This window comes from Sinocyclocheilus anshuiensis, unplaced genomic scaffold (genome assembly GCF_001515605.1).
Source record: "Sinocyclocheilus anshuiensis isolate Anshui unplaced genomic scaffold, SAMN03320099.WGS_v1.1 scaffold70, whole genome shotgun sequence".
Lineage (NCBI taxonomy): Eukaryota > Metazoa > Chordata > Actinopteri > Cypriniformes > Cyprinidae > Sinocyclocheilus > Sinocyclocheilus anshuiensis.
Genome location: NW_015542377.1, coordinates 3281258 through 3299766, shown reverse-complemented (window position 1 = coordinate 3299766; position 18509 = coordinate 3281258). Strand labels below are relative to the sequence as shown.

Genomic DNA, 18509 nt, shown 5'->3' with positions numbered 1-18509 from the left:
TAGCAGGTGTGTTATGTTGATGCGTGAGAAAGCATCATACAGGCCCTGAGAGCTCTCTACGTTTAAAATAGCTCTGACTGGAAAACATGAACACACTTAAAACATTCTCCTCAAAAACGCACCTGAACCTCCCACGATCGGCCCTGATGCATTTCCACTCTCAACCCTCCTCCTGCACATTTGCTCTTTTCCCACTCTCTGTTCTTTTTTCGGTCCCTCTCATTTGTTTAAAGCCACTGATTTGTCTGTGGGAAAATGACGAGGATGAGAGAAAGATAGAAAGTGCAGAGGAAGAGTAAGCACAAAATATCACCGTAATATTCATACTTTGACTATTCACACTGCTATCCAGCAAAGTGAATCAAATTATCTTCACATTACTCCTCCATTTAAGACTCGTTTTAACAACCTCTCTAATCTCTTCCTCAGTCCATCTATCCCTAGCGAGGTGTGTCTCACAGGGCTTATTAACATCGAGTTTACAGCATAAATATAGTGTTACAGTAGACAAACACACACCCGACATACAGCATGCATGCACAAACACACACTCTTACAAAGAAGCACATAATTGCTGATTTGTATTAGAGGAGAAAAAAAAAGATATTTTTATTCACCTAGAATTCCCTAATTTAGATGGAATTTATTGCACGGTAATTACGGTTATTTTAAATAATTGCAGGTGATTGCGTAATGATTTGCAAAAGGCCTACTGACAGCAATTTGCAGATAAAGCAACTAAACGTCTTTTTTTGGTGATCAGAGGCAAAATGAGCGATGGAAACCACTGAGCAGAGTTAAGCTATATGCAAATGCACAGCAATACTTCAAGATATAGCAACTGCTAGTGTGATACAGCAACTACCAATGTAGTTTATGCACTGCATTATGTAGTTGTATACTGCAGTTAAGTAGGAAGAGCATCAAACAGTGCAGTGATTTTCAGCAATTAAATGGTATCTTGACTGAACTGAAAGGCTCTGCATAGGCAGGAACTCTTTGGACGGTCCCTCACATGCAACACAAATAACGCCACTATTATTATCACCACAGCCGAAAACCCTTTAGCTACTAGCTCAGTATGGGGAAGAGTTGAGTTTACACATGGCAGGTGGTCTGAGATAATGAACATGACATTCAGTCCGCCATGCTTTGTGTCAGTCTATATGCTCAATCACAGCCCTTACAGACTGATTTTCCAGTCTGTAATCAATGATGTATTGAAGCAGTGCTGTGAAATAAAGGGCTCTCTGGATTCATGTCCAGAAGGTCACTGCCTTTAAGAACGCCACTGAGAACAATTGAGAAGTTGTTAACCGAATCGTATTCTTCACTTAAAAGGCAGCTCACTAATTTACTTTGTCTCACGGCTACTGTCGCTGATGTGCTTAGTCTCACTCTCGAACACTTTAGGCTTTTCTTCTCTCCTGAAGATTTGACTCACACTTCGGTTGTTAAATCACACGCACAAATGAATCACACACAAATGCAAAAGCCCCTGCCTCCTGTACCCAAAGGCACATTTTGACACTTTAATATGTCAGAAGAAGGAGCCGTACCTGACCTACGACTGTGATTTCACACAAAGCAAATTCATTCAAGCTCTCGTGTCCTGAAAATGCTATTCCCACAATTCTTAGCAACCCTCTACATTGCGAGTAAATCACTCGCATATGCGACGAAATCTTACTCTGGGCGACTAAATAATGTCTAACATTAGCCATTGGCTAATAAATTCTTAGATTTTACACGCCAGTATGTGTGTGAGAGGCGTTCAACACAGATTTTCACTCGATAAACATGCTGACTGAGCGCTTGAGAGTTTCGCTCTCCGTCAAGCGATCTGTACTATTTGGATGCGCTCAATGGATCATGTCATGTACTCAATGGATGCGCAGTATGTAGCACGCAGCGCACCTGTATTTGATGTACCGTAAACTAGTGTGAAGGCACACGACTCGCCGTCGTTTTACTGATAGCGCTGTTTCTCTCACACATGCAAAGAGAGAGAGCGAGAGTCTTGCATACCGTGTGTGTGTGTGTGTGTACTTAACCATATTTTGGGGACAAATTTGTACCCAAAAGTGAGCAAAACCTGACAAAATCGGCAAAAACCTCAATTTGTGGATGTCCTCATTTGTAAAACTGTTATAAAAAAAATTAAGTAAACAGTTTTTTTTGTTTTTTTTTCTGTGTGTGTGTGTGTGTAAAATAGTATATCAGTCTGGCGAGTAAACAAAAAAAATTTACTAGCCAATGGCGATTATATTGCCAAGGTGTGCGTAGAGGGTTGCTTAGCCTTCCTCTCTCTCTCACTCTTTTTTTTTACAAAAAGCAATCATGTGATCTGACAGTTCTTTTGACCTTTTTGACCAAAACATTCTGTTCCAATGTCCAAGAATGTACCTTCTGCAACAATTTAATGATTTGAATGTGGAACGTCAGCTGATTAGCAGTGGCACTTGCGAACTAGATCATCATTTGCCATCTTTATAACCATCACTCATTCCAGTGTTTCACTGACATCCTATTTGCTTTGACGCATGAAAATAAATGCTTACGTTCACATAAACACACATTCAGCCGTCTCAGTGTTTACCATCTGGGTGAAGATAGTAAAAAGGATCAATCTCATTAGAAAAGCATTGACGGTAGAGACAGCAGAGCCGCCATCCTGAGTATGGCTTCTCCGGTTAGTAATTCAATAAGTGGTTTGTAAGCCCCTGCATTAATTTAATTAAATTAGGCAATTTTGTCTCTTGATATCTCTGGTCCTGTTTTGCAGGAGAAAGGATTACCCATCAGGCATTGCTTTGGGTCCGCTACATCTCTTTATGATGCAGAAGCCACTGATCCATGACTACAACGACAGTATTGAGCAGTAGGTCTGGTCAATACAACAACAAATCTGAGTGAAACATCTGGTTAAAGCATCTACAGGCATATGTGTTGAGTTATTCAGCAATCCTTTGGAATCTAGTTTTCAACTAATAGTAAAAGGTAATTTTATCTCACAATTGCAACTTTGCTTTTTGCAATTGCTACTCTCACAATAATGCTTCATACTGTGCAACTGCAACTTTGTTTGTTGTAACTGCTGCGTTATGATTGCTGTTATAATGTAACTTTATACCTTGCGATGCAACTTCATATCGTGCATAACTGTTACCATTTTTCTTGTAATAATTACTTCATATCTCATAACATGACTACATCTTATGATGTGACTTTATAACCCACAACTGCAACTTTTTATCTGCTACTTTGTATATCATAATGTAACTTTCTATCTTGCAACTGCGATTTTATTTCTCATAACTGTGACTTAGATCTCACAGTGTGACTTTATTTCTCATTTAAATCTCACTTCCCACAATTACCCATTATTTTCCACTCCTCTGTATAAATGGGCTTTCATCCACTAACTTCCCAATTACACATACAAATTGAAAGTCCATGACACCGAATCAAGATTCAGGCTTCACCTGTCCTGTATTTACCTCGTTTGCGCCAATTTGCAGCCAGTTTCACCTGTCATTTGCTTCATCACCCTCCAAACCAGTGCTAAATTCACTGGGGAACGAAGTGAATCAATCTGGATGATAAACTCACTATTATAGTCTCCTCTGCTGGACAGATGAAAGAGAATATTTTAGAAGGGTAGTTAAGCTCATTTTCTGAAATTAAGTGTTACTTTGCAAAGAAGTCCGAGCAGACGTTTGGCACATTTCTGCAGAGAGATGAAGGCCTTGCCTCTGTCCATTCCATTTGCTTTCCAAACACCATCCTTACCCTCTTTTCATGCCCTAAGCTTCAAGCTCTTTTCTTTTTCTCCCTCCCATTTCTGAAACTACAAAGTAAGCCGCTGAGATATTTGTGGGAATGATATATAGCAGGTGAGTAGAACTGTCAAAAGGGCAAAACAAGTTCTAGGAGAAAGTTACTAGCAACTTACAAATCAAGAAAGAACAGAAACACAGGTCCTTACAAAATGAATTCTTAGACATTTCAGTATCTGACAGGAAGATATTGTGCAATGGTTAAAGGGGTCCTATTATTCTCTTTTACAAAGTCTTGATTTTGTTTTGGGGGTGTACTAGAACAGGCTCTCATACTAAGTTGTTCGAAAAACAAATTATTTTTCACATATTTTAGATTATTACAACATCTCTCTCCCCAGTCTGGCATGAACGGCTCGAATAGTTCCTGTATCAAATGAAGGCCCGCCTTCTGAAATACGAAATGTGCTGTGATTGGTTAACTGGGCCAGTGTGTGTTGTGATTGGCACCACTCGGCGCCTGGTCGGGAAATGTCATGCCCCTTACCATAGCCGCCTGTGAGCTTCAGTGTAAATATTGCGTCAAAATCAAATCAATTTGAGTGCGATTTAAACCCGGATGATTGTAATCACTCTAAGTTCGTCTGCCTTGGGAAAGCTAGCGTGTCTCCGACATAGTGATAACACTCGTTGCCTTCTCTAGTGCAGCTCAACCAGGTCTCATCCCATTTGTTGTATTAGTGATATCACAAATCCCGGAAAATATGCGTTGTAGTCTAAACGATTCGTTCATTGTAGTTTTTGAAAAGTGATTTCTGTTAAATAAAATATCTCCTTTTGAATTGGACTTTGAACTTTGTAACTTTGCAGATCTTTTTTATGCTCAAACAGCAACATTACAGACCAACTAAAGTTGAAAAAGTGAAAAAGCATAATAGGACCCCTTTAATATTTATGAGTGCCAGAGGAAGTAAAAGTTAAAATAATTCATCAGGGTAATGGAGATAATGTTAAATTACAGCAGAATCTCTTGCTCGTTTGCTAAGTCCATATCTCTGCCAAACGGAAGAACAAAAATTTAAATGGTGAATAAAATGACAATTAGTCAAGACCTTAGCATGTAACCATCTCTGTTAACATTCACATCACTTCAGGCTCTGAAATAAGCGCTCTAAGATTAGTTTATATGCTCCGGTATGCAGCATATGCTACATGGAGGAAAAGACAAACACTTAATATCACCGCCTGCTTTTATTTGTTAATATTAGGGCTGTCCATTTAACAAATAATTACAGAAATACACACACACACACACACACACACACACACACACACACACACACATACATACATACAGAGAGAGAGAGAGGGGTGGGGGGGTATAGAAAAGAATCACCCCTCTTTAAAATAATCACATAATGTCAATAATCGCATTATGTTGCTTTGCAGCCTGAAATGAAGATGGACACAGTTTCTGTTTTATCCAGCTGTATTTTCTCAGTGCAACTTATAACATCCAAGTGAAAGATACAACACCAACATGTCAGAAAAAAAAAAAAAAACACAATCACGGAGTTGGAAAAAGGATCATCCTTTAGTCTGTTAGGATTTGTTTTTTTTTTTTTTGATGCAGCATCTTAAAAAACATGGTACGAGACTGAAAAACAACAAGACGTACTGATTCATTGAAATTAATTTGATGAATTAACAGGCATCTCATGTAATTAATTCCTTAAAAAAGGTTTAATCAATTGACAGGCCTAGTCTGTTCTCTAAATTTACCCACCTGGCAGCCAGATCAGTGTGCTCTCACAAACATCAGACAGGCTGTAATCTAATTACTGAAGCAGTGCAGCCTACATTACTGACTAGCTGTAGCTGTGAAGTTTGTTCTGCAGTCATGCTGAGAGGTCCGGCTGGAGTGGACAGACCTGCTCTGCACTCATTAAAGTAGCTAAGCACCACCTGGGCTCTGCTCTAAAAGCTCACTAGACTGGACATGCAAATTCTGTCATCTTTTACCATCATGTTGTTCCAATCCTGTATGTGTTATTTTGCAGAATGTCTGAGCTGCTCTTTTCCATACTGAATGGGGATTGGGGGAAAATCGCAAAATAAAAATATTATACTATTATCATCTTTTATTTAATATTGTTTTCAGTTTTTGGACAATATTTAACATATCCTGACGTGATCAGAGGAACCATCATTAATATGCACCAATATATTAAAAAACAGAAATGTTTATTGTTATATTACATTATGGTTATATTTAAAACACACACTTATACATTTCACACAATTATACTAATACATTTTAACAAGTTAAAAATTTCACACTGACACAGAAGTTGAAAAGTTGATTTAGTTGAAAGTCTACAGGTTGAGAGTCTACAGTCTACAGAAGTCTACAGGAAAATTGAGTTTTCAGAAAACTAAATGGCCAAATAAAAAGTGCATTAAAATCACTGCAATATTCACTGTTGCTTAGGTTTTTTTTTTTATTATTGTGAATAAAATCATCCAAAATTTAATATGAACATTCAATATATCGCTCAGCTCTACTTATGCGGTTTGAAATCATTGAGTAAAATCTGTTCCTAGTCAAACTGTAGCAGCATGCTTAGCTTAAGAATCTTAAGAAAAGAACTTTGCAGTTTAACCAGATCAACAACTATGTAAGTCTTTCACTTCGGTTTTGAAAGCATATTCCACCATAAAAAAATAACCAGCTCTGTGTGGGTGCATTATTCAAAACTAAACAGAAAACATAACACAGTATAAACAGTATTAAGCATGCAAACACGCAAAAAAAAAAAAAAAACCCCACACACTCTGAATAGCATTATTACTGGTGTGCCCTCTGCCGGAGACTTGGGGCCTCACACTAATCTTGCATGGAGACAGGCCTATTTGGGAAGTGTCAGGGTGCTTGCAAACAGAAGAAACGCTTACATGGGCATGAAAATAAAGAAAAAGCGGAAAGGAGGTGATGGGTTCCACAGACCATGCCGGCAAGAAGAGTGAGAGAGGGAGAGAGAAACACAGGAAGCATTGAGCACAGACTCCTGGAAGTGCTGGCAAGTCAAGAAGATAAAGAGACATTGAGGAACTACTGAGGGCTTTGAAAATGGGAAGATGGGCAAAGTGAGAAAGATACAGGAGGAGAAAAAAAAGGGGAAAAAGACTTTGAACAGTCTTTTGAGGGCCTTCTCGTCCTCAAAAGCTGATTGGCTATACATTGGGGCTGGGCGATATAGCAAATATTCATGACAGAATTATTATAATATTGTTAGTTATATAAAATTAACCAACACTGTGAATACTGCAAAGTTTTTCATGTATTTGATATTTGCCTTTAAGTTTCCCTTAGACCGTTTTGTGAATGAGTTTGTTTCAATAAGTGAATTGATTCACACCGGTTACGTCACTTGACCACTGCGGCACCGACCCCCACCGTCGTTTTGATTTTTTATAGAAATAAAAATCATTTAGTTCAGTAAAAGAACAGACACTACAATTAAAAACTGAACGCGGCTGCTCAATGCAGCGTGCCGAACGACAGTCGCATCACAGATCAGATTTAATTTCTCCAGTGAGGAGAGTGAGTCGAGCTGACTGACAAGAAGAGTGAGGTGAGACAGACAAGCCGATCGCGGATGATTTCGTCTCTAAACTAGATGCAAAAGCGCCTGTTTGGCAATATGACAGTATGATTTCTCCATCCAGCTAGGTTCTTCTACATGTTAATAAAAGTTCTGTTTTATATATACGCTAAAGTGAGTTTGATGTTGTATTTTGTTGTTGCATTCAAGCAATTGACCCCTAACTGCCGCTAATTCAAAAGTAAAAGTAAAATGCTCATGGCGCTTTCAAGCTATTTAAAAGCGACGGAAAGCGAGGAAAAGAGGGAAAATTCAAATGAACTAAAAATGAACAATTGCTTTACGCCGAATTGCCGCTATTTCAAAGTAAAAGTAAAATGCGCACACCGCTTTTACAAGCTTTTTAAAAGCGAAGGAAAGTGAGGAAAAGAGGGAACGCCCCCGCCCCCACGGTGATTACCGGTGTTGTCACACGTCGATTAACCGGTGGGAAAATTTCCTCACCGTCACAACCCTACTGACCAGGTGGTCTGTGTGTGAGAAAGTTGAATTGCTCCCCTACGACTGAATGACAATCGGGAAACACCATTAAAGAGGATTCCACGCTGTGCCACACAAGGCAGAATAAAACATGCATGCACACACACACACACACAAACAAATCTCACCGAGTGGCATAGAAATCTACACACAACTAGTGAAATGTGCAACATCCTCCTAAAACTCAAACCACTGACAGAATACAAATAGTCGTACACCATATGAGTACCATATTGGTTATCAGTCGACATTACCCTATTTTTACATATAAATTATTAGTTAACATTATTTATACTGTAATGTTGTCAAGTCAAGTCACCTTTATTTATATAGCGCTTTTAACAATACAGATTGTGTCAAAGCAACTGAACAGCTTTAATTAGGAAAACAGTGTGTCAATAATGCAAAATGACAAAAGTAAACACTAATTTTTCAGTTAAAGACAGTTCATCATTGAATTCAGTGATGTCAACATCCAGCTCAGTTCAGTTTAAATAGTATCTTTGCAATCATTTGCAATCAAGTCAACGATATCGCTGGAAATGAAGTGTCCCCAACTAAGCAAGCCAGAGGCGACAGCGGCAAGGAACCAAAACTCCATCGGTGACAGAATGGAGAAAAAACCTTGGGAGAAACCAGGCTCAGTCGGGGGGCCAGTTCTCCTCTGACCAGACGAACCAGCAGTTCAATTCCAGTTCATGCATTCATGACCTCTAGACTGGACTATTGTAATGCACTGCTAGGTGGTTGTCCTGCATCTTCAATAATGTTGTGAAGCCTAAATTCACTTGTAGCATTTAAAATGGTTGATTTCAATTTTTTAAGCATGCCATAACATGAAAATAATTACTGGCTTATCAGTCTTGGCCAGAATTGGCCCTGTAGCATCCCTAATTGCAAACAGTCTAAGCAAAGATAAAAAAAAAGGATCTGACTGTGTCCGTCTGTCTGTCTGTGTGTGTGTGTGTGTGTGTGTCTGTCTGTCTGTATGTATGTGTGTCTGTATATGTGTCTGTCTATCTGTGTGTGTCCGTCTGTTGATCTATCTGTCCCATATAACATGGAAACACAACGTGTGTGTGTGTGTGTGTGTGTGTGTGTGTGTTCACCTAGTGTAGAAAGCCTCGGCCATTGCTCATGTATGTGAGATTTGTATCTATTTTTAGGCAGACAAGTTCCAAAACACCACTGAAAGATTAGTTGAGGTCAAGAGAGACTCTCCTTCTCTGTCAGGGAGCATAAAAGTGAAGAAGAAAAAAAAAAACATCTTCAAACATCTTTTTCTATCCTTCAGCAAGGAGAGTGCCATAAAATATACCAACTCTCCATGTCGTAAATACAACTGTGGGAGTCGTTTTAACATCCTCATCTCAACGGAGTATCATAGCTACTTAGAGCACATATCATTCACTGCTGCACTGCTGTGATTTAGGACACTTTTCAGCTCGATTTCCACAGCTGACACAGTACAGGAAACACTGAGTTTTTAACATCCTCATCTCAACGGAGTATCATAGCTACTTAGAGCACATATCACTCACTGCTGCGATTTAGGACACTTTTCAGCTCGATTTCCACAGCTGACACAGTACAGGAAACACTGAGGAGAAAGGTAAGGACTCATGTGAATAAATGAGACTGAGAAATGTCTGGCCAAGTTGTAGACAAGCTCAGAAGAATAATAATCTTTGAAGCTGTGTGACTCAAAACCACACACACACACAAACACTGATACCGGCTTACACACATTGGGAGAATGTCAGTCACTGCGCAAATGGGTATTAGCCAAATGATTTATTCATGAATAACAGGTATTGAAATATTCTTTGGATTCCATTCCAGGCCAAAATTGGGAAAGTGACAAGCGAGCGAGAGCATGAATAACAGAAATGTAAATAAAGCCGAGTCATGGTGAAATATTCTAATCTTGGCAGGAAATAGATGGTCTTAGATGTATGCTGTCAGGCACACGGACCGATCAAATAGGAACTGGGATTTTGGGAGTTTGTAGCACCATGACAAATAATGCATACATAATATACACACACTATATAAAGGAGCTTGTGAATTATATGTGAAAAAACTAAAGACTGGATGCTTTCTGTTGTGTTGTCACTACTCGCTAAAACACACGGAGCACAACATGCTGTCCACTTCACAAACAAATTGCCAATTGATTCAAATTATTCATTAAAAAGAATCGTTTCAATTGAGCAAATCAGTCTGAAAAGAACACTGAAGTCAACAGACTGAAGTGGGCAGACTATAGTGCAGACACTAAGCTCCACTTTCCCTGGTTAACTGTTGCTTGATCAGACTCCGATTTCTATTTTATTTTCAGACAAAGGTGCTAATAAAAAAAAGGCAAAATGGAAAGGATATCATTAATATATGGGCTGGAATGAATAGTGACATTGCAAAGCATTTTTATCAGATGTAATGCGACTGAAACTGTAAAGACTGCAAATCAAAATTTGAGGGAAACGCTTATCACATTGCCTGAAAAGAAAAAAGCCTTACAAGAGATAACATGAGTGAACAGAACTGTTCCCAACGTTTCTACAATGCATTCACAGAGGTACTGGGAACTCTGTATTTACTATCAACACTAAAATGACCTGAATTAATGTTTAAATACAACATTATGTTATATGTTTATTTGAGAATGTGTGCTGACAATAGTTTGATCCACAGCATTAATCTCAAGATTTATTTGTAACAAATATGCATTTTTCCATAAAATGGGGTTTAAAATTATCTAAACGCACAGTTAGCTACATACACTTACATTAAGAAAGAGCTAAAGCTTATCTGAGAAAAGTGGCAGACAGCAGCAGCTGCTAAGGTTGATCACTAACGTTTGGGAGGCAGGCTTACTGTTCTAACTCAGATTTTCTAGGAAAATGTTCAAAATTCATAAAAGGCGAGTTCATTTGTAAGAATTATCATGATGAACAAAACGTGAAGGAATCATACATTTTTGTTGGTCACAAAGCTTATTTTCTGCAATAATCCCTATTGGGCTTTTCGTCGAACCAGGGTGATGCTAACTAGTGGGTTGGCCTACAAAAATCCGTCATCACTGCAGCACCCTATTCAGTGCCACCCACTGCAAAACCAAAATCCTGTAGGAAACACAAAACCAAAGCCTGACATAAGAACCATGTGTGAGAAGCAGCAATTCTATACTCTTTCTACATCCTCTCTTCTTTTCTACCAGCCTGCCAAACGAATCACTGGCCTGTGGCTGATTGTACTGCACACCTTGATGAGCAGAGACCACCTGGAACATATCAACCACGAGAATACAATGTGGAAAAAAAATAGATAAATGAAACAAAAAGCATGTTATTACCACTTCAGCTGCCCTTCACCAACAGCTACGGAGTGTGCTGGAGGCAGTGTCTTTGTTCACCTCTCCCTTTATTCGGTTTCTGTCTCTCCTTATGTGTCGGTCACACTCCCCACCCCCACTCGCAGAGAACAAACAGAGTCCCAAGATTTCATGAAACTCACCCAAAAAGCTTATCCACAATATCCAGGCAATATCCACAATATGCAGGCGAAAACACATACGTCGCCTCTCTTTGTTTCTGTCTCTCTCGCTCACCTCGGCTCTATTACACTTCCTTAATGAATACATTTTCACAATATATCAGCATTAGAGAGGAAATGCTAGTTAAAAAGGTCCCCATATACTCTCTAAAGTTTGAGAAATGCGTATATATATGCGTGAGTGTTTAAAGCGTGACAGTTTGGAGAGGACACAGACTGAAAGCTTCATGCTAATGAATGTTCGCACATTCAAACAAGACACCATCAATTGGACATAAGTGCTACTCGGGTAAAAACCAGCGTCTGTTTTAGTATTTTGAAGATTTTGTGTTTTTGCACAAGCAGGACCTTCTTGCCTTGAACTGAAATAAACCCACTGATATGGCATATCCACACTCTCTCTGACACACACACACACACACACACACACACACAAACATGGAGAGACACTAATTGGATTTATATTATGCACATGGACAGTTCATGGTCACCTGGGTCTTTGTTTCACAATAACTTCACTCCCACCACCACAAACACACGCTCCGTCTCTCAAACGCACTAATGCATGTTTTCTGATCATATTAACTGAACAACAAAGCCCTTGGGCAATAACAAAAGCCAGCAATAATTACCACAGCAGTAACTGGTTTCCACACATGCTTACAACTCACCTTCGTATAAAACATATGCTTTACAATTTCAAACAAAGGAAAGTCACTCAAGATTTCTCTGCCAGTGCGATTTGGAGGAGCATCGTATCATTGATCACTAGAGAAGGTCACCCAAGAATGAAAATTCATTTATTCACACTCATGACTTGCTTTTTCTTTTGTTTGTGGGACAAATTTAAGAAGAATATCCTGAGAACTAGGCTCTCAAGGTCCAAAATGACAAAATGATCAAATAAATTTTACTATAAATCATTATTCACTTAAAATCTTAACATCTGCACTAGCTCTCCTTGGTGCATTCAAGAGTTCATGAGAAAAGTAGCACTCCCCAATTTGAGAATGAATCATTCTGATCTTTTGAATGAATCAGTTGATCCAGATATCAAAACCGGTCTGAATGATTCATTCAGGAATTTAGCTGATCCAGTTTGCAACAGTTAACAGCCCACAGGATAGCATCAGTGATGAATGAATTATCACACAAACTGTCTGGTTATCTTTTAAAGATATCAAATGGCTTCAAAAAACCTTTATGATATTTTATTATGACTTTTATGACACTTTTTATTATGCTTTCGCATCTGTTTTGAAGCCTGAAAGCTTCAGTAATCATTCATTGTAACTGCGTGAAAAAGACTGACTAGTACAAAATTTCTCAGTCTGTTTTCGAATGAAACAAAGTCATGGAATGACATGAGAGAGAGTAAACACTGACCAAATATTTGTCTGAATTATTTATTTAATGAGGAAATGCAAGATGTAAAAACCTGCTGATCCTGTTTGAAAACACATCCTAAAATTGCTGTATTTGCGTCCTTTTTCCCAGAAACAACTCACAGACCAATTCATCAGAAAAGGTACATAACACAAAAAATATATAAAAGAAGGGTGTAATAAGAGAAAATCAAAGTGATGCGAAGTGTGGAGCACAGGGATATCTGCACTGCAATTGCACAGGTCAGAACATCTCAGTATGACATCATGAACGTACACATCATAAAAATATTGATTTCTCACTAAACTCTCCTTTGTTCCTGTTAACAGGCACTGTCGTCTCATATTTTAATCATACATTTTTATTAAAAGGGGTCATAGGATGCCCATTTTCCACAAGTTGATATGATTCTTTAGGGTCTTAATGGAAAGTCTGTAACATAGTTTGGTTAAAATTTCTCAATGGTAGTGTAAAAAACACCTTTTTTACCCTGTCAAAAACAGCTCTTTTCAAATCAAGCTGTTTTTGTAGCATTTTCCTTTAAATGCTAATGAGCTCTTCTGATTTATGTAGATCGGGGGCACATTCCCTTCAGAAACAATGTAATCCAGTGTACACACACTGCCAACACACATTTCAGTTCAAACAACTTGTAAAAGTGCATGTAGCATCCTATGACCCCTTTAAACCTGCACATTAAAAAATAAAAATAAATAAAACACACACACACACACACACACACACACACACACACACACATTTACATTCCCATGAGGAATACTTCCTACCTCAAAGTAAACAAATGAGATCCTCCTCGCATGGTGCTGCAATACCTGGAGAGCAGTACCAGGAAATGATTATACTAGAAGCAGTGTTTGCTCATTCATTTGGCTCTGCTTCACTCTGTGTGTGTACTATGTGTGTGTGGTTTGAATAAGAAAGGAGTGCATTTAGACACGTAATACAAGAGCTCAGTCTAACAGCTGCACATAATGCATAACTCTTCTAACACAGAGCAGCTTTGCACAGTCATTTAATATAAAAACGAGATATTATTCCTACAGGCATCTCTCGTGTCTCTGAAACACCCCATGCATGTGATACAGGCGGTTAGGTTCATTATCTCAACAGATTCGACAAGATACCTGATTATGTCTCTGACCTGTGACCTTGTATGACATGCCCTATTTGACCTCTTTTTAAGAGACTGAGAGAAAAATAAATGATTATGTGTATTTGTGTATGTGCAAGTGAGATGGCGCCTCATTATATTTGTGGTAAAGGTATGTGAAACACAGGTTATTAAAAAACAGCCATGAAATCTGTTGTGATGTCTGAGAGTGGCAACTCCAACATAATACGCGCATCTGAGCCAAAAAGAAAAAAGAAAATCGCTCGGTCCCCTTCTGTCAGTTTTTTTTTTCAGTTATAATGTCTTTCTTCAAAGAAAATAAAGTCACTGTGAAATAATATATACAACAAGGAATAGTAACAAGAAAAAACACCCAAGTCAACGTTATTCAAAATCTTTTTTTCTCTCTCTCTAAGCTTACAAGCTGCAAAATTACATATCTTTGGCACATTTCTGCTCCACAAAACATCTACTGAACAGAATACACTACCGTTCAAAAGCTTGGGGTCAACAAAAAAAAACTTTTATTCAGCAAAGATGCATTCAGTTGATCAAAAGTGACAACAAAAGCATTTATAATGTTACAAAAGAATGATTTCTGAAGGAAAGTGTGCCATTGAAGACTGGAGAAATGGCTGCTGAAAATTCAGCTTTGCCATCGGAGGGATAAATTACATTTTAAAATAAATTAAAACAGAAAACTGTTCTTTTTTTATTGTAATAATGTTTCACAATAATACTGTTTTATTGTTTCTTTGATCAAATAAATGCAGCATTGATAAGCGTAAGAGGTTTCTTTCAAAGTTATTTAAAACACAAACTTTTGAATGGTAGTGTACAAGGAAATTATGAAACAATCTTTCTTTTTTTAATTAAACTGCTAAACACACTTTACAGTGTATAACAATTTGTGTTGTAATAATAATACACGTCCATGTGACGTTCATCTAAGACTGAAGGCCATCCTAACACACATAAATAGCCACTAAGCCAGTCTCTACCAAAGAGCACACTTCATCTTCAGACACAAAGCTCTGTGATTAGAATTTGGTACTGAAAAAAGGGACACAGAAAGAGAGGGAGAGGGAGCAATATGTGTCGTGAAGTGTTGCTATTACCGCCTCCATGGGCAACTAAAGAGGAATCCTGCCAATTCTGTGAGTAGGTTGTGTCTGGGAGGGGAGTGCAAACCACAATCCTTAAGGTATTATTCTAAGACAATGTCTGTCCAAGTCCGCGGGAAAACATCCAGAGGAGAGAGAGGAGCATTCAGCCCACTGACAGCCCAAGAGAGCACTTCTACCTGGGGAGAAACCCAACAGATACCCTGCCTGCTGGAGATACCATGTGTAATTGGGCACCTTAGCATGAGTCCATTTAAACGAGCATAACCAACTCCAATAAAACACCAGGTGCATGCGACAAACCTGAACCTGGGGGAATGAAAGTTGCCAATAACACAGAAAATTCGGAGCATAATCATTTCTTTATTTCTCTCAAATCAAACTGGAACAAATTAAAATAACTTAAGTCGGATCAGGTGGTTTCCTATTGATCAATATGAGCGATTGTTACTTTATAGCATGACCGTATGTAACTTCAAGACTTTTAATTCCATCAGTTTTGAAAGTAAAAAAAACATTCTCTCCACTGTGCCTCCAATTTACCATATTAATCAACTAGCCATGATAATTACTGCACTTGCAATTAATACTGTGACCAATACTTCGGGATAATTACATTTTGTACCAGTTGTGCCTTTCTCCCCTCTTCTGTAGCCTACATCTCAATTAAGTCTTTTGACTTGCTGATTACGATTTTTATGTTTGTCTTTCATTAGCAGGTCCTGGAAAAAAAATCAATCCTGACTGTCAAACTTCCTGCAAAGTCCTACTTCCATTTACAGCTAATAACTGGATGTCTGTCTAATAATATGCTCAAAATATGCCCACTTAAAATGCCATGCAAACTCAGAGCACGATCGCACTCTCACTTTAAATGGCAATATCCATTTTATACATGTGACTTTAATTACAATAATAATGTGCTATTACAAGCAGCTTCACAAAAGATACACATTAAGTGCATAGTCCAATACATGAAACTTCATAATATATAAAAATGGGAAGTAAAACCTATAAAACATCCAGTGTTAAGGTACCTAAAGCCACAACTCGTGACAGTTGGAGGCTTTACAAAAAAACAGCGTGTTAAGATTATTCCCGTTTCAAAACCCAGCAAGTGGTCTACTTAAACAGAATTTCTGATTTCAGGCAAATGAGGAACAAAGAGGATACCAGCATGGCTACATAAGTCATCTGTTAAAAAGAGGTTCAGATTACTCACGGCAGTTCTCCTCATCGCTGTTGTCCGAGCAGTCATCATCATCATCACATCTCCATGGAGTCGGGATACACCTGCCATTCCTGCATTGAAACTGACCGCTTTCACAGTCCGGGTTATTTCCTGTCATACAAGACCTTTTGAGTAAATGCAGGGTCCAACTTTTGGGAGGATCAAACTTTTAAACCAAAAACTAATCTTCAATATGTGGTTACATCTTTAACCCAACATCCCCAAAGGATGTCAAAGCAAACTGTTGGATGACTTACAAAGCACAATATTACATATAATTTTATTTTAGATTCACATATTGTACATCAATAAAAGCTGTTGAAATCTTTACAAACTTAAAACTTCAAAAAGGTTTGAAAATAGGTGTCATGTAAAGACGTTCTAAAAACATTTGAGCACATTCTAAGCAATTGTTGACAGTTTTACAAGTCACTGTGTAGTTTTGTTAACATCTGTTAGGCAATACTATCACAGTAAAATCGATGTGCACGTGTGCAATGACAGGTTGCAGTAAACTATAACTGTTGTCTATGAGAAATTACACGTGTGCACAAACAATTAAATGAATGATGAACAAGACACATTCAGTAGGAGTAAAGTTGCGCTAATGCATATGTGTTACTTTCAGTGGTGTACTACTATCGTAGACCTTGAAGAATAGACTATTGTAATTACATTAAAAATCGCTTTCTTCTTGTAAACCCCGCAATGAACACGGCAGGGCAAGAACAACATGTACTTGATCAGATTGCAGTTCATTACAATACAAGCTGCCTAAAGAGATTTTCGTGATATAACTTAGCGCTCTATTAATGTCTCGTCAAAGGAAGCAGATGCACGCGGCTTCCTTTGCATCATTTACATTCATAACAGCGGACCGACAGCGTAAAACAGACACTTACCGTTTACCAGCAGAAACCCCACGAGTATCATATGTAAAAGCAGCAGTTTCCCTATAGCCGTCCACATCTTCACAAATCAAGGCGTTGTGCTCATACGAAATATAAAAAGACCGTGCAGTACAGTCTATACCTCCCTCCTCCGTGCAGCATGCGCTCTGACTCGCCACAAGCTCCACTCTGCTTTCAATACCAGTTTGAATTGATGACGCCAACGCAGGTGGGCGGGGCCATGTGCGATGACTTGTACGTATGGGCGGAGTTAAAGTTGAAAAATTGAACAAAGCATTGCGTGTCATCAGTCTACTCAACTGAAGAAATCAACAGATTCTTGGACACGGTGGAGTAGAAATAATCGTAAAATGCTATAGAAAATCTATAAAAACGGAAGTGAAAAGTTTTGGGCTCATGCTAATGTAAAATGAAAACGTATTTTTAATTAAAAATGTACTTTTAATTACATTTTTATGAAGTTGAAATTATATAAATTGTAAACATTTAGTTTTTTTTTTCTTAAGTTAAACGTATTCATTTATTTCTGAAGTACCTGCAAGACCCATGACATTTATTATATTATCTAAAACGTTATGTTTCTTCCTTTTTAATTATTAATTAAGTGCATGGGGTGTTTTATGTTACATATGTTGCATTATTTTAGATTCGAGTCTTCTTTAAGGTAGATGCAGGAACTGGCTGGCATTATAAACAGGAAGCTGTTGGCATTGCAGTGCTATGATAAATTGTTCCCCCTTCTTAAGTGTGAAAAAAGAGAATGAAAGAAGGAGAGAGATGGAAAGAGGGAAAAAGAAGCTGAATGGTTTTTTCTCAGTTGAGAAGGCATCACCATCTGTCAGTTGTCCTCTTTTCTCACATGCATTGAATCGACTCTTAGAAACAACTTCTGCTTCGGTTCTTTCTGAGAGATTACTTTCACTGTGGATCTAGCATCAATTTCTGCTACATGAAATGCTAAGTTAACCATAAAGAAGCTCTGTAGCTCATGTTCTGTTGTAAAAATAATCACCAACTGTAAGGAGAATTTAACCCACAAACCTAATTTATATATTTTCTATTACCTACTTGCACATTATCACATACATAATATCAGTTTAGAACTAAGTCACAACATTACAACTTTAATTTTACTTGACCCCATGAAGTCATAATAGCAATTGGCCAGTGTCTCTTCCAAACTTCCTGTTTCATAGGAAATATGTTTATAAGGGAAAAGAAAACTGAGGGTAAACATTAAATATAG

At 38.1% G+C, this 18509-nt stretch overlaps 1 protein-coding gene across 1 annotated transcript in view; it reads right to left on the bottom strand.

The window, feature by feature from the left end:
• lrp8 (low density lipoprotein receptor-related protein 8, apolipoprotein e receptor) overlaps positions 1-17419 on the bottom strand; it is a 208051-nt gene extending 190632 nt beyond the window's left edge. The window contains exons 1-2 of the mRNA XM_016491453.1: positions 17255-17419; positions 16344-16463 (exon numbers count right to left, since the gene is read on the bottom strand). Coding sequence (XP_016346939.1) covers positions 16344-16463; positions 17255-17321 — 187 coding nt within the window. The 5' untranslated portion in view covers positions 17322-17419. The remainder of the gene's footprint in view (positions 1-16343; positions 16464-17254) is intronic.
• Between the last annotated feature and the right edge of the window lie 1090 nt (positions 17420-18509).